Here is a 24,811-nt window from a genome sequence, read left to right on the forward strand (position 1 = left end):
CAACTTGTGGAACTCTCTGACACAAGATGTGGTGACAGCCAGGAGCGTGGAAGGCTTTAAGAGTTTGGATAGATACATGGAGGAGAGGTCTATCAACGGCTACTAGTCTGAGGGCTAGTAGGCCACCTCCAGCCCCAGAGGCAGGATGCCTCTGAATACCAGTTGCAGGGGAGTAACAGCAGGAGAGGGCATGACCCTGTGGGCTTCCCAGCGGCACGTGGTGGGCCACTGTGTGAAACAGGATGCTGGACTAGATGGGCCTTTGGCCTGATCCAGGAGGGCTGTTCTTATGTAAGGTAACCTCTGCTAAGTCCACTCTTGCCTCCCTTTACCATGGTAGCTAATATTGTTTCTTTCACTCTTAGTAGTCTGCCAGTGGCTGCCACTCACCATCTCCATCCACAATGCCAAAAATAAGGCCAAAGGGACATGTGCAAATTCACGCTTAGCTTATTGTATTTCACATAACCATAAGGATAAATGAGATAAAAATGTAAAACAAAGTATATGTTAAAGGCATGAGCAAAACAATTAACAAAGAGCTAGCACAAGCAGCTTGGGATATGTTTATTTATGGAATACAGTTAGCTTTGCAGTACACTCTACTCAATTCAGCAATGGCACGCTCAGATAAAACATGATTGATTGATTAAGTGCTGTCAAGTTGGTGTTGACTCTTAGAGACCACATAGATAGATTCTCTCCAGGATGATCTGTCTTCAACTTGGCCTTCAAGATCTCTCAGTGATGCATTCATTGCTGCTGTAATCGAGTCCACCAACCTTGCTGCTGGTCATCTTCTTCTTCTTCTCTTACCTTCGACTTTCCCCAGCATTATGGACTTCTCAAGGGAGCTGGATCTTTGCATAATGTGTCTGAAGTATGATAGTTTGAGCCTGGTCATTTGTGCCACGAGTGAAAATTCTGGATTGATTTGTTCTATGATCCATTTGTTTATTTTCCTGGCTGTCCATGGAAAGTCACCTGTGGATTTCAAATGTTTTCCTTTTTTAACGACTGGCTCCAACTACGCATGTTTACCCAGTAGCAATTGTATCTAATTATTTGTACTTAATGGATTTTACTCATAGGTAGATGTGCAGAGGGATTACAGCCTAAGGCTGCAGTCCATGTACACTCATTTAGGAGGAAACTTTAAAGCTAAAACCTGTGCACATTTCTAAAGCAGTAAGCAGTGTTGAAGTTTCATAACTCAGCTTCCTTTCAAGTCATATTTCAGTTGGGTTACATGTCTGCAAAATTTTATTTCTATCACTATTCTATTATTTCTATCACTATTAATCACTATTCTATTAATATTGCATCATGGTTATTTTTGAGTTTAGCAGGGGTAAATGGGACTGAGTAATCTGTCTCTAAGGATTTAGATTATGAGTAAAAAGAAAGAAAAAGAAACAACAGGGCACTCCTTTCTATTCTATTTTGAGAGTCTAGGCTACAAAGGAAAGTCTACTAGAGATTCCTTTTCCAGAGTCAGGTTCAGCCTGTTATGGCAAGGCCATAGACCCTCCTTATTGCTTACATGGGCTCCCTGCCCATGATGAACCACTACCCAAGATGAAACACATAAAAGAAATCCATCTAATAATCTGGATAGGGAACTTCCAAGTTTTTACTCCGTGCCAGATTTTGTCTCTTGAAGGAGTGAGAGCTGGTCCTGCAAATAAATTGAAGGAAATTCACGTTTGGTGAAGTCCAGTTCATTACGGTAGTTATAAATGCGCCTCATATGTCTATAATGCTAAGGAGAACGGAAAATATTTATATATTGCCTCTGTTACCTGTGGTGCATGAGGAGTACTGTTTTATTTATCACTCTAATGTCTGCTGTTTATTAATATTGTATCTGATGTTTCTAAAAACATCTCGAAAATAAAATAAAAAACTAAAAACAGCAATTCCAATTCTAAAGCAAACTAAAATGATTTTTTAAAAATTCCATATGAAATAAGAGACCTGAATGAGAAAGCATGAAATCGTATATTAATTTCCATGCACATCTGAGATCACATCTCTCTCATTTCTACCCCGAATGAAATCAAAAAAGAAGAAGCCCCAAACCCTAAGCAATCGGAAAATTACGCCCGCATCTAACTCTCAAGTCCACCACAATCTTCCCGAATCCCGCGAGAGCGTGAGACAGTACCCTTCGTTCTGAAACCACGCGATATTTCGATACACGCTCAACGTTAACTCAACAGCCTTCCTCTTTAGCACCATAGAGTCGGGGAAAGCATCGGCGCTACGCGTGCGCAAGAGTCTGCGTGCCGTTCCGGGGTGGCGCCATTTCAGAGCGGCGGAAGTTCCTACCTACGGAGCGGGGGTGGGTGGGAAGATCGTGGATACTGTTGCTTCCGGTTCAGAATCTGGAAGTTGATATTCTACCCTTCCCCCACTTCGCTCCGGTCTCCCCGCTCCTGTCTGGTCGCCGCCGCTAAAATCGGAGCCCCGCCCCCTCCGCTAGTCTCCAGGTAGTGGGAGGCGGGGCTATGGAGACGGAATTTTACGGCGGGGAGCAATCAGGTAAGCTCGAGGAGTTGGCTGGCAGGCTGCGCTCCCCTTGGCTGAGCTGGATAATAGGCTGAGTGGGAAGGGGTGGGGACGGGCCAGGGCGCCCATGCGCACAAGGAGAGGGGCCAGGTGGGTGGCCGGTCACCGTGCTGTGCCCAAAAGACGGCGCTTCTTGGTTTTTAACCCACCTCGTTGCCCTTTATTAGATCATTATGTTCGAAGTGTGCGCACAGCGCAGCCTGCGGCAGTTAGATGTTCCAGGGTACGTGTGCTTCCCTAAGTGACAGGTTGCCGCCTAGCCCCTGTAGTCTTTGCTACCGTCTCTTCACCTCGATCCAGTGCTGTACGTGGAGCAAGCTTGGGTTGGAGGCGTGGGGTCTAGAGGCCCGTATTGCACACGTGTGCTTTGAGGCTTCTCCAAATAGAGCCTTACGGGATTCTTTCAGGTGCCTTTTTTTTTGATCTGTGAGATACCTAGAGCTTGCTCGCCCGCGCTTATTGAGCAACTTGTGAAAGTACCAGTTCGAGTCCATTAACTCGCTCTGTGCTGCCTCCACCTTTGCTCGTCATCATGAGGTGCTCTGGCTGTCCTGTCAAAGAGTAAAGAATGCACACCTCCTTACAGAACATTTAAAGATGCAGCTGCCTCCTGTGTTGGTCTACAGGGCTTGACCTGTGTGTGTGTATATATATATGAACTACCATTGTCTCTTGGATAGAACCCCCAGTGGTCTGGTCTTTTTTCCACTTAATATCTTTTGTTAGATGGCACATTGTGGGACCCAGAAGATGAGTCTCTGAGCCACAGGTTGCATCCTGCAGAAAGTGATTCAACATCAGTGCTTGCCAAGCCAGGTATATGCATCTGATCTGTTTATTTCTGGTTGGACTCACAACTGGATTTTGTAAAGGTTCCCTCCTGGCACCCCTTCGCACCAATGTTTATTTCTTTATAGCAGCACTGAAAATTGATTCTCATTTAATACTTGTACTTGGGCACAGCTCACCAACTTTAAAAATACACTAACCTTCATCAAGTGTAAAAAGTGTAACCCCTGCTAACTTGCCAAAGAGGCACCTTTTAACTTGGTGATTCTCTTTTATTTAGCAGGGGGAGAGTAACTGGCCCTATCGACCCCCAGCACAGTACCCCTCCAGTGACTGTTGCTGGTGTCTTTCTTATGTTTCTTTTTAGGTTGCAAGCTCTTTGGGGACAGGGATCCATTTTATTTATTTATTTTTTATTTCTCTGTGTAAACCACCCTAAGCCATTTTTGGAAGGGCGGCATAGAAATTGAATGAATGAATGAATAAATAAATAAATAAAAGGCATCCTTTCATATAAAATATGATGCGTGTCCATTTAAAATGCTCAGAGGTAGTTGTAAGTAGTGGATGAAACCTTTGTGTGTGCATCACACTTGAGTTAGAGGCCATGTGTTTTATATTTATATAGCCACCTTGAGATTTTCTTAATGAAAGGCAGGGTATAAATTTAACAATAAATAAATAATTTGGCTATTTATATCAAAGTATGCATGGGTATTGATGCCCATACCCATGGTTTTCTCCATGGTGTCCCCCCCCCAAAGTATGTGGGTCTCTCTGCCCCAGGAGATCCAACTGGCTCCTAATGTTCCTACCGTTGCTAAGAACTGGCTATTTCATCAGGCCTTTGATTTTGTTTATTTGCTGGCTTGGTTCTTGTTTTGGATGTTTTTGCTGTCTTTTAATTTGCATCTGTTGTTTTTTGTTATCTTATTTATGTAATTTATGTAAGTATTGTTTGAATGAATTAAATGTTTAAGTACTGCCATTTAATTGTTTAACTGCTCTTGTCAGCTCTGATAAAGCTATTATTCACAAATGTATGGTATGGTGAGGGAGATGGTTCCAGTATCTGCTGCCTCAGAAAGGTGTCAAAGTGGGTGATAGAGGTAGATGAAACAGATCTTGTTTTGTAAGGACTGAGACTCTCAAAGTTAATTTAAAAAACCTTTACATCCTTATTTTTATTTTTATTCTTAAAAAATAATTTTTGGGATACTGTCTCAAGCTTTATTTGACTAGAAAGGCAGAATTGTTTCTTAAGAAAATAAGTACATAATGTAGTGAAAACCACAATCAGAATTAAGTTTCAAATTAAAAGCTATTTTAGAAGCTAAAAATTGAGAATGATAAAAACAAAAAGACTGCGGGAATAGGTTTCTCTTAACAAGTTCTTTTCAAACAAGGTTTTGTTCTGTTTGTGTGATATAAAAGTCTCCGACAGGATTATCAGATGCTATTGAAAATCATTAAAGTTTTGAAAATTGAGCTCTTTATTGGCTCAGTGGGCAAAATGTGTAACCAGGACACAGGTAAAAAAATGGGCCGATAGCAATATAATGAATATTTAAAGTAAACTTTTAAAACTAATAAAACAGCACGACAAAAGAAGTATACACATTATACCTAGGTAGTAAATGAATTTAATGAATGTATTTAAATATATTCTAGGTAAAGCATTAAAAAATAGCAAATGATTAAATTGCGGCAAGTGATCAAATGACAGCTTTGCTTTTTTAAAGCTTTCTAAACCAACCCACCAACACCACCCCCGCCAGCTTTTCTACTTAAAGAGCTTTAATGTTTTCAAACAATATCATACATTCCTGGGGATCCCATAGTGAAGTCTGGTAGGCTATTGCCCTCCTTGCAGAGTGCAGCCTCTTAAGTCAAGGAAGAAGAAAAAGAACACTGAAGAAGAAAGATGCAAATAAATTATAAAGACATTGCAATAGAAGAGTAAGACCAATGGCAGGGAAAAGAGAGAGAGGCAGCGACTGGAAGGCCTAGGCTATGATGGGGATTAAAAATGAGCAAGGAGATGCTCTAATGAAGAGGTATTCCTAGGAGACTGAAACCTCTCTCTTTCTTCTTGATTTATATCTTTTCCCTTGATCAGTGATGTTTCCTCTCCTTTGGAATTAAAGATGCAATCCAAATTCTTCCAGGGAAATGACATGACTACTCTCCCCTTTGAAGTCCCCTTATCACTGTTCTCAAAATAAGTCGAGTCCTTTTTCAATGTTAGGGTCCCAGACCAGTCCAACATCTTGGCTCTAGGCATTGCTAAACTTCCCACTAGCTGCAGTACTAGAAAAAGGCCACTTGCAACTTCTTATCTGCAATGTTCTCAAAACACCACAACTTTCATCAGGTTGCAGCAGCAGCATCTTATATACTCATCGCCACTAAGCTGAGTTCTATTTTGTTTCATTATGGCTGAAGTTAATCCCATAAAGTCAGCAGGGGTTAACTGGTTCACAGGCCAGGATGAACCATTTGGTTCTGTGATTATAATGGTTAGATTGTTGCTCTAGGACCAAGGAGACCCAAGTTCAAATCCCTGTTCAGCTATGAAACTCATTGAGACTCTATACATGATCAGTGTGTACATCCTTAAGGGGTTCTGCTGGAAGAGCGGACTTAGCCCACTCTCCCCGCACATAAGCAGTCGCTCATTGCTGGGCAGCTGGATCGGCCACCCACATGAGCGGCGGCTTCAGTCAGGCACACCCGTGGCTTGCTGCAGAGCTCCGGGGCCAGGGGAGTGGTGCCCCGGCCCCCAGCGCCCCAGGAAGGCAGAGCGTGGTGACTTCCTGGGGTCCCCTCTCCCCCCTACCCTGAGTGTGGAAGCAGCCACGGCTGACACATGATCAAACTAACCGGTTTAACGGAGCGCTTGCTCTGTTAACCTCGTTTAGGGGGAGGGGTACTTAGGCGGGCTAGCCGCTGTTGAACCATCGGACTTGCCCACAAGCCCAGTGATTCTCACAATGGAGGGAAACCGGGCTGGGCTCCCTTAGCCCACTTTCCTTCCACTGTGAGAATAGCCTCAAAGGCTGACCATCTATTTCTCAGCCTAATCTACTTCTTCTCTGGCTTGTTGTGAGGATAAACATAACTGGGTTCCTTGGAGGAAGAAATAGTAAATAAATAAAGTGCAGCTGTACCTTATCAATTACTGGATTAAATTCCTTCTGATGTCTGAATGCAGACTTCCTAGAATATATTTAAGGGAACAGAAGTCTCTTTTTTTTTTTTCACCCACCAACAAACTAGGCAATCTTTAATCCAAGTGGTGCAATTGTATGGATTTTCTCAGTCTTCAAAGGCAGTGTTGACCAAATCGGGATTTAGATCTGGACTCTGGAGTCTGACAATAGGACATTACCTCAGTAGGTAGTAATGAAATTACACCATAGTTTGCCATGTTTAAATATCAGCATCATGGAAGACATAGCTTCTTCAAATCAGTTTCCATCCATTGAGAAGAGCTCTTATCTTACTGGTTTAATCTGAGTGCAGCAGTTATTTTGGAAGGGAATAACTGCTGGCTTTCCCCCCCTGGCTCTGGAGAAACTGAAGATTTTGTGCATTACCTTTTGTAATGCTCTCTCCACATATCTATCAGATTTGTGGATCACCCCAAACTTCTGTGACTGGGTGGCTTACTACAACAACCAAGCAAATTAAAACAAAAATGAAAACCTTAAAACAATTTAAAACCACAGTCAAGTTAAAAAAAACTTGGGTGAAAAAATGAGTCTCTTAAAAAGTTGTCAGAGGTCGGGAGGCTCTTATTTCAGCAGGCAGCACATTCCAGAGTCTCAGGGCAGCAACAGAGAAGGCCCATCCCTGCGTGGCCACCAGACAAGCTGGTAGCACCTGCAGACGAACCTCTCTGGATGATCTCAATAGGCAATGGGGCTCATGGTGAAGATGATTTTGTTAGGAAACATCTGTTAGGAAGCTATTTCTCCCCCAACTGTTGTCTGGTAAAGATAATTGGCCACATCCTTAAAAGATTGACTTTTTGCTAGCTAACAGATTCCAAATATATTAAGTCAGCAGCTTGTGTTAACATTATCAAAATCTTGTGCTGTTTTTATTGTTTAATTTTGTGAATTGTCTTTATGATTACATACTATAATGAAAACTAGTTAATGTTCTACTTGTTCAACATATAGTTTCTGTTGTTTATTGCATTTTGCATTTCTGTCATGGATATGACCAGTATGTATGTATGTATGTAGGTAGATAGATAGATAGATAAAATTTATTTTAACATTTATATCCCACTCTTCCTCCAAGGAGCCCATAGTGGTGTACTACATACTTAAGTTTCTCCTCACAACAACCCTGTGAAGTAGGTTAGGCTGAGAGAGAAGTGACTGGCCCAGAGTCACCCAGCAAGTATCATGGCTGAATGGGGATTTGAACTCGGGTCTCCCTGGCCCTAGTCCAGCACTCTAACCACTACACCACGCTGGCTCTCACCCAAAATTGAACTGAATAATTGGTGACACTGCCTCTGATTCCAAAACTGGATGTCTAGCAAGGATTTTCATGTGTCGTGAGCATTAGTCATAATATCTAGCTGTTTCCAAGTATTGAAATACGTTATTAAGGTTCTTTCTGGTTTCTGTCTGTTGCAGATGATGGTGGAGCCACTCCAGTACAAGATGAGCGTGAGTCAGGATCAGATGGGGAAGATAACGGAAATGAACAACACTCTGGATCAGAAAATGGAAGCATAGGACCACAGTCAGAGGTAGTAGTGAAATAGATGATGAAGTCTAGCTGTGATGCATATCTAAAGGGGGAAAATGCATTTTTTGGAACTTAAAGAACACTTGGTTGTTAACATGACCCTATAGAACCATGCTACAGGTTGAGTATCCCTAATCCAGACATCCGAAATCCAGAAAGCTCCAAAATCCAGAAACCACCACAGCGTGTGCCCACAGCACCAACTCGTTGAAGCTGAGCTCCTTGTAACAAAACAAAGAACAAAACTCCTCAGCTCACTCACTTGCTTTGGGGCTAGAGACGAAGGCGAGCGGGGGAGAACAAGCCCGGCAGCTGGAGCAGCAGCCACTGCTGCCGCTGTATAAATCAAGGACGGGAAGGGAAAGGAGTGGAGGGGGATGAGGGAGGGTGGGATGATAGGGGAAAGCCTCCCTCCTCCACTCCCTGCTCAGTTTGGCGCCTGCTTTGTTGGCATCTGTTTTGCTGGTCTGTTGGTGCCTGCTCTGTTTTGTAAAGGTACAGTACAGTGTATAAAATGCCATGTTTGAGTCGAACATGACTAGCAACATTATTGCGTCGTAAATTTTCTCACAGTTAGTTTCCATTACATTTACAGCTACTTGTAGTTATCGTAAATTCAATGCTTATTTGTTTTTATACTTTAAATAAAACCTAAAAAAAAAAAATATAGTGTACAATAACCTTTCGTGTTTAGACTTGGATCCCATGCTCAAGATATCTCATTATAGTATGCAAATATTCCAAAATCCTGAAAAGTCCGAAAGCCAGAACACTTCTGGTCCCAAGCACTTTGGGTAAGGGATACTCAACCTGTATAACATAACAAGGAGTCAAAGAATAACAATGTTTGGGCAAGTGTTACTAGCTTTCTCAATAAAATAATCAAGCAGAGTAAGTATATCTAAGAACAATCCTTGCCAGCTTTTCACAAATCCCTGAAAGATATTAATTTGCATCTTGTCATATAATATTGCATAAAAGTGTATTACTAATGCAAGTAAAAACAAATGGCTATTAACAATGGTATTGGAAAGGCTATCTTAAAATGCACATTTGAGCTACAGGAGGATACACAGAGAAAAATGTTTAAGATTTATCTTGGGAACCATTTCATGTTATGTTTTCATGTGAGATTTTAGCAGCAGTTATCTGCTGATGACCAAACTGAGAGAAAATATGAATATGGGTATGGGTTGGTTGAATTGTACAGGATAGACTGGATACTTTTGTAGGCTGGACTGTGTTTAAGAGAATTTTATTTAACTAGCAAATGCTAGTTTAAAATGATGGGCAAAATGACTGGGAATAGTTGATGATTTTATGTTACCTTCCCTCTCTCTGCTTATGTTAGTCTCCTTTCTTTCCTTCCTTAGCATCCTCTTTTATTTCTCTTTGTTGTACCTTGAAGTTCTCTCCTCTTCTAGTCATTTTGCACTGGTGGAATGATAGGGAACAGTTGTTGTTATGTGTCACCTTTCTCCTTCTTCGGTTATATTATTATTATGCTATTTACACACAGTCTACCAGATGTTATTGACTGGATTTGGTATTTTAATTATCAGGCCCTTTCCAAGGGTCCAGGATAACAAAAGAAAAATTAAAGATAGCATCTTAGTATTCGTGCTGTCCCGAGTAGTGTGGCCTTCTGTAGTTGATGTGTTGTCATTTAATCGATGCCCAAGGTGTCAAGATGGTGTTCAAGTTCTTTTGATACTGCACCAAGGGCACCAACAACTATTGGCACCACTATTGTTTTGTTTTTTCCAGAGACACTCAATTTCAGTCTGAAGGTCCTTGTATTTAGTTATTTTCTCCAATAGTTTTTCGACGACTCGTCTATCCCCTATTATTTATTTATTTATTTATTTACATTTATAGACTGCCCCATTAAAAGGATCTGGGAGGTGCACAACAAGTTTAAAAAGACATAAAAACAAACACCATTTAAAACACACTACTTAAAACAATATAAAAACAATTTAAAAACAATTCAAAACCATTTAAAACCAGCTAAAGTACTTAAAAATAATTTATAAACCTTGGAAGACCAGGCCAAACAAGTAAGTTTTAGGGCTCTCTCAAAGGCCAACAGAGAGCCTAAACTGTGGATATCTGCAGGGAGTGCATTCCATAGGCCAGGAGCAGCTACAGAGAAGGCCCGGTTTTGAGTTGCCATCAGACATACCGGTGATAACTGAAGATGAGCCTCTTCTTGTGACCTCAATGTGCAATGGGGATCATTCAGAAGAAGGCACTCTCTAGAGTAGCCCCCGGAACCAAGCCGTTCAGGGCTTTAAAGGTAATAACCAGCACTTTGTATTTTGCCTGGAAACCTATCGGCAGCCAGTGCAACTGTTTTAAAACAGGCATAATATGGTCTCTCTAGGTTACCCCAGAGACCAGTCTGGCTGCTGCATTTTGAACTAACTCAAGATTCCAAATTACGTACAAAGGCAGGCGCATGTAGAGCATATTGCAATGTTAGTATTTCCCTCCCTCCTTTATTTCTCTTGCTTTGTGGCTGGAAAAGTCCTCTCCTCCTCTGCACTTGTTTTTCTAGCCCTCCACTTTTCCATTATTATTCTTTTCCTTCCACCCCTTCTTCCCTAGCACTCCTTCCCCAGCATTCCCTTTGGCTACTGGTGACATTTATCGGTTTTATGTGTCATGGTTTTTTGTTTCGGGCAGCTGTGTTTTTAACTGTGGTTTGGAGCATTAGAGATGCAGTTTCTCAGATGCCCAGCAGGTGTCACTGGTTGATATGAGCATTGTGAAACATAGGAACATAGGAAACTGCCATATACTGAGTCAGACCATAGGTCTATCTAGCTCAGTATTATCTTCACAGACTGGCAGCGGCTTCTCCAAGGTTGCAGGCAGGAATCTCTCTCAGCCCTATCTTGGAGAAGCCAGGGAGGGAACTTGAAACCTTCTGCTCTTCCCAGAGCGGCTTTATCCCCTGAGGGGAATATCTTGCAGTGCTCACACATCAAGTCTCCCATTCATATGCAACCAGGGCAGACCCTGCTTAGCTATGGGGACAAGTCATGCTTGCTACCACAAGACCAGCTCTCCAGGTGGCTGCATTAAACACAGAGTAAGAGCGTGTTGCTGCCTACTTTCCTTCCCAGAGGTCTGGTCTTCCATTGAAAACACTGGCACATTTTAAAAGTGTAATTAAAAGTAATTAAGCTTCTGAGGTGAGTGTTTTCTGTACAGGAATGGAGTGTACATCAGGTCTGCATTTTCTAAACTCTTACATGTCCTGGAAGGTAAGGGGAAGTATGGGTTTTAGAGTGAGATCAATCAATCCACAGCTCATGCTTGGATTATATGTGTTACTAAAAGATGTGAGACCTTGAACTTGGATTTTTTAATAATCTTGTGTGCTGGGTACTGGTAACCTATCAGCTAAATATGATGGGGGATGTGGGTGCGAGGAGAGATTCCAAGACAACTCTGGGCCCTAATCTGGTGGTGTTGCAGTGAAGGTAAGTGCAGAGTCTACAGTTGTCATTCTGAAAAAGGAAAGGACTTTGCCAGTTGTGCTCTGAAACTGAGAAGCCTCATTAATGTCAGTCAGTGTATTGATTACCCTAAAAGGTTTTAACTATTTCCCTTGTTAATTTCTTTTTGCTTCCTTCTGACTGGAATGTTGATTTGAACTGGAAAGCATGAGGTGGGATCCCAAGAGCTCCTTTAGATGGAACTAGGGGCTTGAGCTTAACCACTGGATTTTTAATTCTTTTTTTCTCTTTGAGCAATAGTTTCTCGTGCTATATAATCTACTTTTGAAACTCCCTTCAGTTCAAAGGTTCATTGCCGTGTTCATTGTACATGGAGCTGGATGGTCTGTTTCTCAAAAAACACAAGTTCAAAGCCGCCTTGCAGAACAAATTGGATGGTTCTTTGCATCACTTGAAATCTGGAATCCAAGGTTTTTGAGCATTGTGTTAAAGTTCTGAAGACAACAGCTGCTAAAATCTGATTGGCATCTTTTGTGTATGCATGGGGGAAATGTACATGAAACTTCATATGCTGCTACTCATAACAGTTCTGGTGTATAGCAGACTTATTGGATGCAGTTCTTAGCACATGTATAGCTGTGTAAAGAAAGAGTGTTCATAAGGATAGTGGTACCTCAACACAGGGGTCCTCAAACTGGGCTCCCCGGATGTCATTGGACTACAGTTCGTATGACCCACAGCCAGAGTGGCCTTAGGGGACACATCTGGTGACTCATCTGGTTTGAGACCCACTTGCCTTTACAAACTCCTTATGATTGATGGAGCTGTGATGCTTGTACACAGAACTTCTTATAAAAGGGAAGGTTTTCAAAATGCCTTCAATGGCAGGTCGGTTCCTCCTACATTTTGTTTGGTTTTAGTGTGTTGCCTAAAACATACAGTGAAATCAGATCAATGTTTATATCACTTTGCTACATTTGATAGGTTGTGGTATGGAAGGCAGTCCTGTGTGAGATACCGGTTCTTATTTTTCTGCATAAAATGTTTGGATTGCAATACCTAAAAAAATTCTTTTTTAATATATTTGGGTACTTTACTTAGCTTTTTGTGACTTACCTCAAAATATTTATTTTTCCAGAATGAACTCAGTGATGGAGAAGATGACAGACAAACTGGAGGACATCCCATGTCAGATTCTGAAAATGAAGACACTCCAAGGCAAAAACATAGTGATTCAGAAAACGAGGATGCCCCAAATCACAATGCCAGTGACTCAGAAAATGAAGGGGCTCCTAAAGACAGTGACTCTGATAATGAGGATCGCCCAGTTCAACATGCTAGTGATTCTGAGGATGCTGTAAATAACCAGGCCAGTGATTCTGAGAATGAGGAGCCTCCTAAAGGTCACGATAGTGATTCCGAAAATGAGGAACCCCAGAAGCACTTGGCCAGTGACTCTGAAAATGAGGGATCACAGAAAGGTCATACGAGTGACTTGGAAAATGAAGAGCCCCAGAAACTTCCCACCAGCGACTCAGAAAATGAAGAGCCTCAAAAAACTCATGATAGTGATTCAGATAATGAAATGGTTCCAAAACCTCTTGTCAGTGACTCTGAAAACGAGGACTTAAAGGGACAGCCCAGTGACTCTGAAACTGAAGATGTTTCCACAAACAAACAGAAAACCGAGTCGGGGGACAGTGATCGAGAAACTAAGAAAGAGGAGGAAATGGAAAATGGTGCTCAGCTTTCAGACAGCGAACAACTAGGAAAAAGAATGCATGGCTCTGACAGTGAGGAAGAAAGCAGTCCTAAAAAACGGAAGATAGTAGACAGTGATGAGGAAGAAGGGAAGGAGGAAGAAAAAGGGGCAAAGAGGAAAGCTGCTGTCCTCTCTGATAGTGAAGACGAAGATGAGAAAACTCGTAAGGAAATACTAATTTAAGACCAGTTCATAGTGCATGTGCATTGCTTGATTTTGTTATTATTTTAATACATTAATGATTTTGTTATTGGACAGTTGGTGAGTTGCACCCGAATGTGTGAACTGATGTCACTGAGAGGCATTGTCTGTGAGGTGATATGAAGGTTCCATCTCTGATGTTTGATATGTGATGGTTCATTTAGACCTGCTGTTCATTACTTGTATCATCATCATTACTTGTATTACATCAGAGAGAGTTTTAGCCTGAAGTTTCAGATGGATGTATGTATCACTTGACCAGCTAGGGTGAGGAAGGCTGTTAAATGTTGAGGATGTTCATCGGTAGCATCCAGATTAGTACTTTCGCAAATGGAACCCTTCCACTGACTTGGCAGGGGGAGATTTTTGCCCTTCCCTCTGCAGCTCCCAGCACCTCTTGAAAACGTATTTATTTATTTATTGCATTTATGTCCCACTCTTCCTCGAAGGAGCTCAGGCTGGCTTATATGGGCCCTCCCCAGTTTTCTCCTTTCAGCAACTAAGGTATACTAAGCTGAGGGACTAATTGACCAAGGTCATCCAGTGAGTTCCATGGCCAAGTGGGGATTTGAACCTGGGTCTCATCAGATTTTGGGGGGGACACAAGGGACTGCAGAGAGACAAAACATACATAGTTGTAAATAGACAAGTGGCAAGTGAGGGAGCCAGTATGATCGAGAGAGAGAGTGTTCCACAAAGTGAACAATTTATTAATCAGTAATGAACAACCTAATCATTGAGATAACTTGCCTGAGTACTCAAAAAGTTTAGGTTGCAATCCTACATACTAGGTCTATGCAGTTAATTCAGCTCTGAAGGATCAAAGCCAAATAAATTGCACTTCGTCCTGTACGGAGGCAGCATCTCCCCACCTTTACATCCATGCAGAGTGGTGTCTGCAGTCTGTTAAAGGGATGAGGAGTTTGGTGCTGCTCCTATGACATCATGGATGGCCCATGGAGGAAATTGCTGGGAAGAACTCTACTCCCCAGCATTTCATGCACGGCTTCCTGAGCACTGCCCATGATGTCGTTGAAGCTGCACCCCACTCCTCATCCCTTTAACAGCCCGCCCCAGCTCTTTGTAGATAGTGCTCTGCATGGAGGTAAGTGGGGGGTGGGGTGGAGGAGAGGAGCTGGTGCCTCTGTGTGGGTCCAGGCATGCAGTACAGTTTATTTGGATTTGATCCTTCGATGCCAATAATTGCTCAGACCTGCTAAACATGCTCCAGCAAAATCTCCAAAATCTCCAGCAAAAACAGTGGCTAAGATCCTGACAAAAATTGCTTAGAGTCACTAAGGAGTGACTGTAAGAATTACTAAATTTCAGTAGAACCTCTAGTAAACTTGGTCAGGATGTCAGCCACTGAGACTCCCGACATAGGAAGCTGTCATATACTGAACATAGGAAGCTGTCATATACTGAATCAGACCATTGGTCTATCTTACTCAGTATTGTCTTCACAAACTGGCAGCAGCTTCTCTATGTATAGGATTGCTGTGTTAGTGCATATTACTTAGAAGTTAGGGTTGAGTTTATGGCGTGACTGGTGTTAATTGATGCACAAGTTTAGCATCTTCTGCAAAATACAGTTCTGTAAGAGACTGCTGACTGGTTTGTAGCATCTTCTTTTGCTCTCCTTTTGTAATGTTAAGTGAGGATTTTCCCCATAGCACTTGTCTGCTTTTGTTCAAGTTGACTCAATTATTTTTATTAATCTGTTAACCTGTGTTGGCAGCTGTGAAAAAGGGACGCATAATCTCAGATGGTGAAGAATCAGATAGTGATGCTGCATCGGAGAAATCTGAGAAGCAAAAGAAACCTGTCGCCTCAGATAGTGAGGATCAGGAAGATGAGGACAAGACTGATTCTGGGAAGAAAAAAGAAGAGAAGGATCTTTTTGGGAGTGATAGTGAATCAGGAAATGAGCAAGAGTAAGTGCCTTTCAAATAAGAAAGCTATAAGCTTAAGATCTGGAATAATTGTGGAGAGACAGGCTATTTGTATTGCTGTGCAGAGCAGTTTTGTTTAACTAAGTGGAAGAGGGGATCGCTGGAGTTCTTAATGTTAGAATGGTGAGAGAAACATCAGGCTGGTTTGGATGTCATGTGGAATTGTATTTAAATTTTGATTTCATGCAACATCCTTGAGCTTTGGGAGCATCTTTTATGCCCTCCATTGCCTTCATGAGCATCAGAAGAATCTGATTTGAGGTTAAAACTAAACCTCAGTATATCTGAACTGACTTCCTTGAAATAAACTGAGATCTGAAACCCATTTCACGTTTTGTTTATTTCCAGGAAGTTGGTTAAACTAAACCAAGGTAAGCTGGTTCAGATGTTACAACCAAGCTTGGTTTGTTTTTAACCTCATTTGGAAGTAAGATTCCTCTGAGGCTTGCATGAGCAGGGAACAAATGCTCCTGAGACTCAGGACATCATGTGGAACCAAGATTTAACTATGATTCTGCATGATGTCTGAACCAGCCATTCAGTAACTTGAGTAAAAGTTACTGCTCTATGTAATGTTGATAAGCATGTCTACTAAAAATGAATGCAAATAATAAGTAGAATTTTCTTCTGCAGAAACCTTATTGCAGATATATTTGGAGAGTCTGGAGATGAGGAGGAGGAGGAGTTTACAGTAAGTATGTCATGAACTTCTTTTGTCTTTCCCCCAATCTCCACTTGATCTGTTTGCGGCATCTGTGACTATAAATCTAGTGTGTCTGGCCTTTTATTTCTGCTGGATCTATAATAAACATTCCTAAACTGTACCACTTGGTCATCCTTGCTGTGTGATGGTTACAGTGTGGGTATTCTAGACAGTGGTGGGCTGGATAAAAAGACTAGCATGGATCTTGAGAAATATTACAAATATATGTGTGTGCTATGACAGAGTCCTGTTTAAAGAAGATTTTGGTGAGTGCATTGACTTGTATTTTCTTTAACTCAAGGGGTTTAACCAGGAAGATTTGGAAGAAGAGAAAGCGGAAAGGAAGGGAGTGGCGGATGATTCGGACTCTGATGACAATATCAAAAGAGGAAAGCAGTGAGTGTTGTGATGTTTACACCCAGAGCTTTTGGATGAGACGGTATGAACATGTAATAAATAAATAAAAAACCAATTTCGCTCTGTCTGACAGTGCAGCATACAATAGGTCACAAGGCTGCTGGCCTATTTTTTTCTCTTTAGATGTCCAACACAGCTCTGTTCATAGTATTGTAGTTTGCCATTCTAAACTCTAAATAACAGTACAGCTTTCTAAAACAAAAAATGCTCATGTTGCAACTACGTTAACTAACTAAAGTGAGGCTCACATTTCTAACCTGACACACATTCATCTGGCTCCGAGGTGAGTCGTTCCAGCCTGACTGTGTTTTAAACCTCTTGTGTCTTAGCATGGACTTCATGTCCGATTTTGACATGATGTTACAACGGAAGAAGAGCATGAGCGGCAAGCGTCGGCGCAACCGGGATGGCGGGACGTTCATTAGCGATGCTGATGATGTAGTCAGCGCTATGATCGTTAAGATGAACGAAGCAGCAGAGGTGTGTTTCTGGTGTCCAAGGCTCACACAACTTCAGTTCGTTCAAAGTAATTATTTTCAGCACTGGGTTATGGAAAGCAATGAAGCTTGCAAGAGCAGCCCTGAACAAATAGAGCTGAAAGATACAGCTGTCCCAGCACTTATGTTAGCATTAGTGGGAAAGGGTTCTCAAAGCATTTATTTGCAAAGCAGTCTAGCAAAGTTTGCCCTGCTTTGCCATTTACATAGTCCACATTTCACATAAATGTTTAGCATCCAATATTACATTTAAATAAATACATGGGAATAACACGAAGTAACAGCAGGGGCAGCTGATTGGCAGAAGAATCTCAGCCCAGCATATAAATTGGACCTTAGGAAGGAGTGGCCAAGAGGCAGGGATTCTCAAGCGCTGGAAAGGAAATATAGAAGCACAGTGGAAGAATAGATTTGGTAACAGGGTTGAGGAAAGCAGTCGCTATGCAATTTCTACAACAGGAGTTGACTGACAAAGTGCTTCAGCCTGGTGTGGGGTGGGGAAAGATCAGGATGGCCAGGGTGAATTGGGGGTAGCAAATAGAGCAAAGAACTGGGAAATTCAGCAGGAGGGCATCATAACTGCATGCATAGTTATAGTCGTCTTGCTTTGGGAAGGAGGGGAAAGACAGATGCAGCCTGGGGAGCTGCCACAATCCAGCTCTAATGTTCCAGATGAGGAGGCTCCTCCCCTCGCCCCGACTGTCACCATCTTGCTCTTGGGGAAGAAGGAAACAGGCACATCCCAGGGAGCTGCCATCGGCTCCCACGTGAGCATGTCACCAACTCCGTGTCAAGGTGGCCCCTTCCTCCCTAACTGCCACCACAGAGCGACCAGGGACCTTATTGCTCTGAGAGGAGGAGACAGGAGACAAGGCTTAAAGAGCACAGCATGTAAACATGTTGCTTTATTGTGGTTCTTTATTGATGGTTTTACGTGAACTGCTTTGGGAGATTTGTCTGAAACGTATTATATAAATAAATAGTTGCTACACTATGCCGCTACACAGCACATGCAGTACATACATAAAATTGCACTATTTTAATAGCAGAACATTAAAAACAAATTGGCATTGCAGAGGAAAATGCCATGGGGGGCGGGGAATAGTTTCCATCTTGGTTCCTGTTTTACTAGTTATTCTGCTGATGAAGATTGGCACATTGTTTAGCTTTGTTTGTCGTTTGAATTGGGATTTTGGGTGTTCTGCTTTCTTTCTGCTTATTTTTAATTAAATCTTTACCCCTCTTCCCCAACAGGAAGACAGAACGTTAAATACCCAGAAGAAACCAGCACTTAAAAAATTAACTTTGCTTCCAACAGTAGTTATGCACCTTAAAAAGTAAGTAATACTCTAGTTGGTTTTCTACATATTGGGAAGGTTTGCTATGGAGCAGCTGGGTGTGAGCTAATAAGGTCGGGCACACAATCAGTTACAGCACGGTAGAAAACCTGGGTCCCGAGGCTCATCAGCTCCCGCTCCTCCTCTGCTGCTGAAGAGCAGGGCTACCCTGTTAAGTAAAGGTAAGGTAGAGTGTGCCGACAAGTTGATTTCGACTCCTGGCGCCCACAGAGCCCTGTGGTTTTCTTTGGTAGAATACAGGAGGGGTTTACCATGGCCTCCTCCCGCGCAGTACGAGATGATGCCTTTCAACATCTTCCTATTTCGCTGCTGCCCAATTTAGTACCAGCAGGGCTTTGAACCGGCAACTTTTCTGTTTTGTTTGTCATTTCCCCACTGTGCTGTAACCCACCCCTTAACCCAGGTTTAAGGAACAAACAAAGCCCCATCTTACCTTGGCAGCAGGTTCTCTCTAACAGGGATTCCCAGATGTTGTTGACTGCAACTCCCATAATCCCCAAGCAAAAGCCATTGCAGCTGGGGATTCTAGGAGTGTTCATTACAGTTGGGGATTCTTGGCAGTGTTCCCTCTAATCACGTGTGCAATTAGGGCTGTGTGGTGCAGCTCCTGCAGGCCAGCTTCCTTAGAAAGAGTGCCACTTAAAGAGCAGACAGGAAGCTGGTAACTGCATCATTGTTTGCAGGAAGCCTCTCAGCTTCCCACATAATGCATTATGGGGTAATGGAGGACTTCCTCCGCCCCAGTTGTTAAATTCCTTAGACGTGATAGCACACAGTACCCTGACTGGTGTTTCTCCCTTCTCTCTCCCCACCCCACCCTCACTCATTATCTCTCCGCCAGTCAGGGAAGGGAACTGTGTGTTATCACTTCTAAGGACTTTAACAGCTGGGGAACCAAGGTATTCATCTGTGCTCATTTGTTTTACTTAACTGAGGATGGTGTGTCACACCGAAATGTCTTGTGTTTGTATGTTTACCAACTTTTAGTTTTTCTTTGTTTGCTCAATAAAAGGTCTTTTGGTTGAGGGTTTGGAGTTAATATGCACATTGCATCGCTGACGTATCCACTTGTTTAAACTGTGATAAATTAAATATTAATGTTTCTAGGGCTAACGTTTCCTTGTCTGTTAGAATGTGTGTTATGATGACTTTATACCTTCTTTTTATATCTAGAGGATCTGGATAGTGATCCGTTGTATTCATAAAGAATGGGTTCTGCGCCTGCGCAGGGACCTCGCGGACCGATTGACTAGCTCCTTGCGATGCCACCAACCGCCCTGCACGTGATCGTGCCTTCGTCAAAACAGGCAGTTGGGGCGTGTCTTCCTCAGTTTCGTTTAGACCGCCATTGCGTCTAAACCTCGGAACGATTGCTCCTCGGATACTTGATTGATTTTCACGGTACGACTGGAACGGAATTGGATCATTGCTTGGTTTTGGATTTGGACTGTTTTTCCACTACGCGTTTGGATTTTCCCGCAAGTTAATTGATTTGGACATTATTCTTGGCCGTGTAGCGCTTGGGTGCTATGGCGTCTAAAGCGGCAGTTAAAACAACTTTCAAACGCTGTACTAACTGTAAAGCGAAATTGCCGACTACTGATACGCATGACGCCTGTCTACTTTGTCTGGGTGAGCAGCACAACCCGGGAAATTGCAAAATCTGTTGCTCTTTTTCGAAACAAACTTTGAAAAATCGAGCGCTGCGATTGAGAGCGGCACTTTATGAAGACGCTCTTCGACCCCCGACACCGAGGCCGGTATCGGGGCCTTCGACGTCGAAGTCGGTGTCGAGCGCTGTGGCATCGGATGCAGTTCCTCCTGTTGTGGACTCTGCCTCTTCGCAGTCTAAAGCCACAGTGGATCAGGAGTTTAAGACACCGGGTAGTGTGGAGAAGAAGAAGCGTCGCAAACATAAGAAAGCACGTTATTCCTCCACTGACGAGGATTGCACATGCTCACCGCCGAGAAAGAGATCCAAGAAAACACGGATCCATAGTAAGACTCCTTCGCCTACAAGTTTGCAAGGCGATTTGGAGGAGTGGGATACTACTCTGAAGGTCACTCCGTCGCCCTGGGTGCTGCAGAGTTCCTCGTCATCAGAGGGCTCTCCTTCGACGTCGAGATCGGCGTCGAGGAGGACACATGCTTCGGTACCGCAGAAGGAGAAGACATTGATGGTGTCGAGAATGACCCAGTCGATGTCGACGGGACCGTCGGTATCGACAACGGTGTTCGACTCGATGCCGGCTGTACCGGACTTGCCGACCTCAGCGGCACAAGAAGCGATGATTGCAGCAACTGGACAGTGTACTTCGACACCGAGTGCATTCCAGACTGCGGTTCAACGTCGAGTTGCGACTGACTTAGCACCGGCCCCGACGCCGATTCATTCCCCGGCAACGCCAAGAGGCGGTTATCGACCGGAGGACTATTTGGACTTTGGTGAAACCGGGATGGAAGAGCAGCCTGCATTACCAAGGGCGAGGACTTCATTGCTGGCTTTATTGGACTCTAGTGAAGGCACACCGTCGGCCTCCACTTTTCATGGTTTTGCTGGGGATCAGCTGACGGCAACTGAGGTTCCTAGGACTCCGTCCGCTTCTCCGTTAAGAGCACCTGTTCACCCTCAAGAGACTGCACAACTTATATCAGCAGCCACAAGTCCAATTAGGCAACTGATGACTCCTGTGATGGAGCAGCAGAATTTACCTCGGCCGGTGCCGGTTCTGGCACGTTCAACTGATGCATCTACAGCAACGTCATTGGATGTAAACCGCATTACCCATACTTGTGGTTTCCGGCACAACCCTGAAGTGATTTACCCACCAGAGTATGCTGAGTATAAGATTTGGAAGGCTCAACAGTCCCTTGCACAGCAACGTACATTGGTTTCCAGGTTACCCCCAAGGGAACCGGCATTGACAAATCGTCCAGAAACTATACATCCTCAGGAGGCGATGTCAGCAGCGCGTTCTGGCATTGTTCCTAATGCTAGTTGTGTTTCGGCCCATGAGGCTGTAAGCAGCAGAAACAGTGATACAGACACTTCGTACTTATCTGACACTGATGGGGGTAGTTTGCATGAGCCCAGGGAGCCAGACCCACCTGAGGAGGTGGCTCCGGGGACTTCGATCTCTCCCTCGGAAGAACTCAAGGCTTACCATGCGCAGCTACGTGAGATGGCAGAGGCTTTGGGCCTAGAAGTTAAGTTGCCGATATTGGATCTAAAAGATCCTGTATATAATATGATGGCAAAGGCTAAAATTACTCACCCTGTATCTTTGCCTATGATTCCGGCGATTTCAAAGGCCGCACAATCAGCGTGGGGAGTTTTGAGGACTTCGACGGCCACTTCGAGAAAACTGGAAAGTTTATATAGAGTCCAAGAGGACGATAACACATACCTGGTGAAGCATCCAGACCCTAATTCCTTAGTAGTAGAGTGTGCATCATCAAGGGGCGCTCAGCGCCACACTACTCCTGCTGATAAGGAGGGGAGAAAACTTGATGTCCTTGGGCGTAGGGTGTACTCCACTTCAAGTTTAGCAGTGAAGATTGCAAATTATGCTGCGTGTATGACGCGCTATGCCCACCATTTATGGGACACTTTTTTCCAGGACTCGTCCTCTATGTCCACTGGGGACCTGCAGAGGGCATTAGCGCAGACCTATGAGAAGTCTACTGTGGTCACCAGGCAGCTGTTGAGCACATACAAGCATCTGGCGGAGACGGAGTCGAGGGCAATGGCTACTGCTATTACATTGCGGCGCCATGCTTGGCTTCGGTCTACGAACTTGCAGCCGGAAATGAAGGATAAGATAGAATATTTACCCTCTGACGGGAAAGGACTGTTTGCAGACTCGACAGATGACACGATGGAATCGTGGAAGAAGATGAAGTTCACAGCTAAAACATTCATGGCATCCACGTCCTCTGCTAGTCAACAGTCTCGAAGTCGTTCCTACGGGAGACAGCAAAATCGGTACTCAGGAAGACAAGATAGAAGGGATTTCAGGAGGCAAAACAGGCCTTATCAGAAGAGTAGACCCTATTATCAAAAGCCCAAGGGTCAGAGGTCTGCGAAGGACCAGACAAAGCAGTCTCTTTGAAGTGCGGGTCCATCCACTGCAACTGCACGTGGCAACACCAAGAACTGTACCCGGGACTCCCAACACCGGTCTCGTGTTAGCCAATGTATCCATCAAATTGGCACGCCATGCTAACGCATGGCACAACATAACATCAGATCAGTGGGTACTAAAGATTATATCTTATGGCTACGCGATAGAGTTCAAAACTTTGCCACCTTTTCAGGGTGTGAAGTACACCAAGTCATCGCAAGTGCTTCGGGACGAAGTGAAGGTGTTGCTGGAAAAACAGGCGATAGTGCAAGTGCCGTGGATGGACAGACTGAGGGGGTTCTATTCCAGATATTTTCAAATCCCCAAAAAAGATGGGGGAGTAAGAGCGATAATGGATTTGAGGGATCTAAACTTCTATGTCGATACGAGAAAATTCAGAATGATCACTTTACAGGGTATTCTGCCTCTCTTGATGGAGGAAGAGTGGGCGATCACCCTGGATCTGAAAGACGCCTATTTTCACGTGGGGATCCGCGAGAGACACCGGAGATTCCTTCGATTCACAGTAGGCGATATAGCGTACCAATACACAGTTTTGCCTTTCGGACTCTCTACTGCCCCGCGTGTGTTTACAAAGGTGATGGCTGCGGTGGTGGCATTCTTAAGAACAAGAGGGGTGAGGCTGTATCCTTACCTAGACGACTGGCTTATGGTGAACAGAGACAAAGAAGAGTTACTTTCTCAGACTCGCTTTGTCTTACGCCTACTTCACACGCTGGGGATCAATGTAAATTGGAAAAAATCCAAATTGGAACCGCAGAAACAAGTAGACTTCATAGGCTCCATACTGAATTTTGTGGACAAGAGAGCTTATCTGCCGGAGTCAAGATACCTACAGATCAAGGGTCTGGTTCATCTGTTTGAGAAGTCGACGCAGCAGCCAGCAGAAACCATTCAGAGGCTTCTAGGACTGATGGCATCCTGCAACTCTACTGTAGCTTGTACCCGCCTGAACATGCGCGTGCTTCAGTTGTGGTACCTGCACAATTTTCAACCGAATGTGGACGACCAGAGAAAGACGTTGCTCATCCCGGTCCATGTACGGAAATCTCTGCAATGGTGGGTCCAACGCAGCAATCTAATGTCAGGGGTGCTGTTCCAGCCCCGGACGCCATCCTGTTGGGTGACAACAGATGCTTCCTTATGGGGTTGGGGGGCACACTGTTGCCATTGTCAGGTTCAGGGCCGGTGGACTCCGGGACAAAGAGAGAAGCATATAAATTATCTGGAGCTTCTGGCGGTGTTTTTGGCATTGAAGGCTTTCAGACCACGCTTGCAGGGAAAAACTGTGCAAGTGAACCTGGACAATACAACCGCCGTAGCTTATCTGAACAAGCAGGGGGGGACGGTGTCCCGGTCCCTGTGTCATCTAAGCCAGCGTCTATGGACGTGGTGTATTGCACATTCCATATTCCCCGTGGCATTGCATATCAAGGGGGTGGACAATGTCCAGGCAGACAAACTGAGCAGGTCACCTCAGCTGAACCAGCAGCACGAGTGGGAGCTGGGGGAGTGTTACATTCAGCCGTTATTCAAGAAATGGGGCCTGCCGAGAATAGATTTGTTTGCCACTGCTGTGAACAAAAAATGTCAGAGCTATTGCTCTCGTGCAGGGCATGGAGAGAACTCGCTGGGCGACGCGTTCCAGCTTCTCTGGACAAGGGGTCCGTATTATCTATTTCCCCCACAACCACTTATTTCGAGGGTTTTAGCACAGATCATCCGAGACGGGACAAGGGGGATTCTGATAGCACCTTGGTGGCCCAGACAGCCATGGTTCGCACTACTACTGAAACTTTCGCGAGGACAGTATCATCGGTTTCCAGATTACCCGGACTTGCTAAGTCGGGAAGAGGGGATGATATTGCACCCACAACTCCACACGCTGCGGCTGACGGCGTGGCACATAGACTGATGAATAAAATCCTACTTAATTGTAGGAAACTTTCCACCAGACGAAATTACAAGAGTAAATGGATGAGGTTCCGGATCTATGCGAAAGAGAAGGGGTTCTTCCCTAGGAGTGCATCGGTCAAACAAGTACTACTGTATATGACCACCTTGAAAATGACGGGCTTGGCGAACTCGTCTCTCCGTGTACACCTAGCAGCAATATCAGCGGAACATAAAGGTTGGGGGACTACCACGGTGTTTTCGCATCCAGATAGTAAGAAATTTC

The 24,811-nt window shown here is 43.9% G+C and overlaps 1 protein-coding gene and 1 long non-coding RNA gene across 10 annotated transcripts in view; one reads left to right on the forward strand and one right to left on the reverse strand.

Annotated features, from left to right (window-relative positions):
• Positions 1–24,811, forward strand: part of IWS1 (interacts with SUPT6H, CTD assembly factor 1) — a 38,233-nt gene that overhangs the window by 1,776 nt on the left and 11,646 nt on the right. For 2 of the 9 annotated variants that reach the window (XM_053306274.1, XM_053306272.1), the window contains exons 2-9: positions 3,298–3,387; positions 8,016–8,134; positions 12,736–13,522; positions 15,299–15,494; positions 16,146–16,203; positions 16,517–16,611; positions 16,962–17,112; positions 18,384–18,466. In XM_053306274.1, coding sequence (XP_053162249.1) covers positions 3,298–3,387; positions 8,016–8,134; positions 12,736–13,522; positions 15,299–15,494; positions 16,146–16,203; positions 16,517–16,611; positions 16,962–17,112; positions 18,384–18,466 — 1,579 coding nt within the window. Of the gene's footprint in view, positions 1–2,365; positions 2,545–2,653; positions 2,795–3,297; positions 3,388–8,015; positions 8,135–12,735; positions 13,523–15,298; positions 15,495–16,145; positions 16,204–16,516; positions 16,612–16,961; positions 17,113–18,383; positions 18,467–24,811 lie in introns of those variants that run through there. The other 7 variants (XM_053306278.1, XM_053306281.1, XM_053306276.1 and 4 more) reach the window with 6 other exon arrangements.
• LOC128349649 (uncharacterized) lies at positions 553–2,276 on the reverse strand. The gene is made up of 2 exons (XR_008318905.1): positions 2,168–2,276; positions 553–984 (listed from the first exon to the last, which is right to left on the reverse strand). It is a non-coding gene; the product is annotated as an uncharacterized LOC128349649 (long non-coding RNA).

The sequence above is a fragment of the Hemicordylus capensis genome, chromosome 3 (assembly GCF_027244095.1).
Source record: "Hemicordylus capensis ecotype Gifberg chromosome 3, rHemCap1.1.pri, whole genome shotgun sequence".
Lineage (NCBI taxonomy): Eukaryota > Metazoa > Chordata > Lepidosauria > Squamata > Cordylidae > Hemicordylus > Hemicordylus capensis.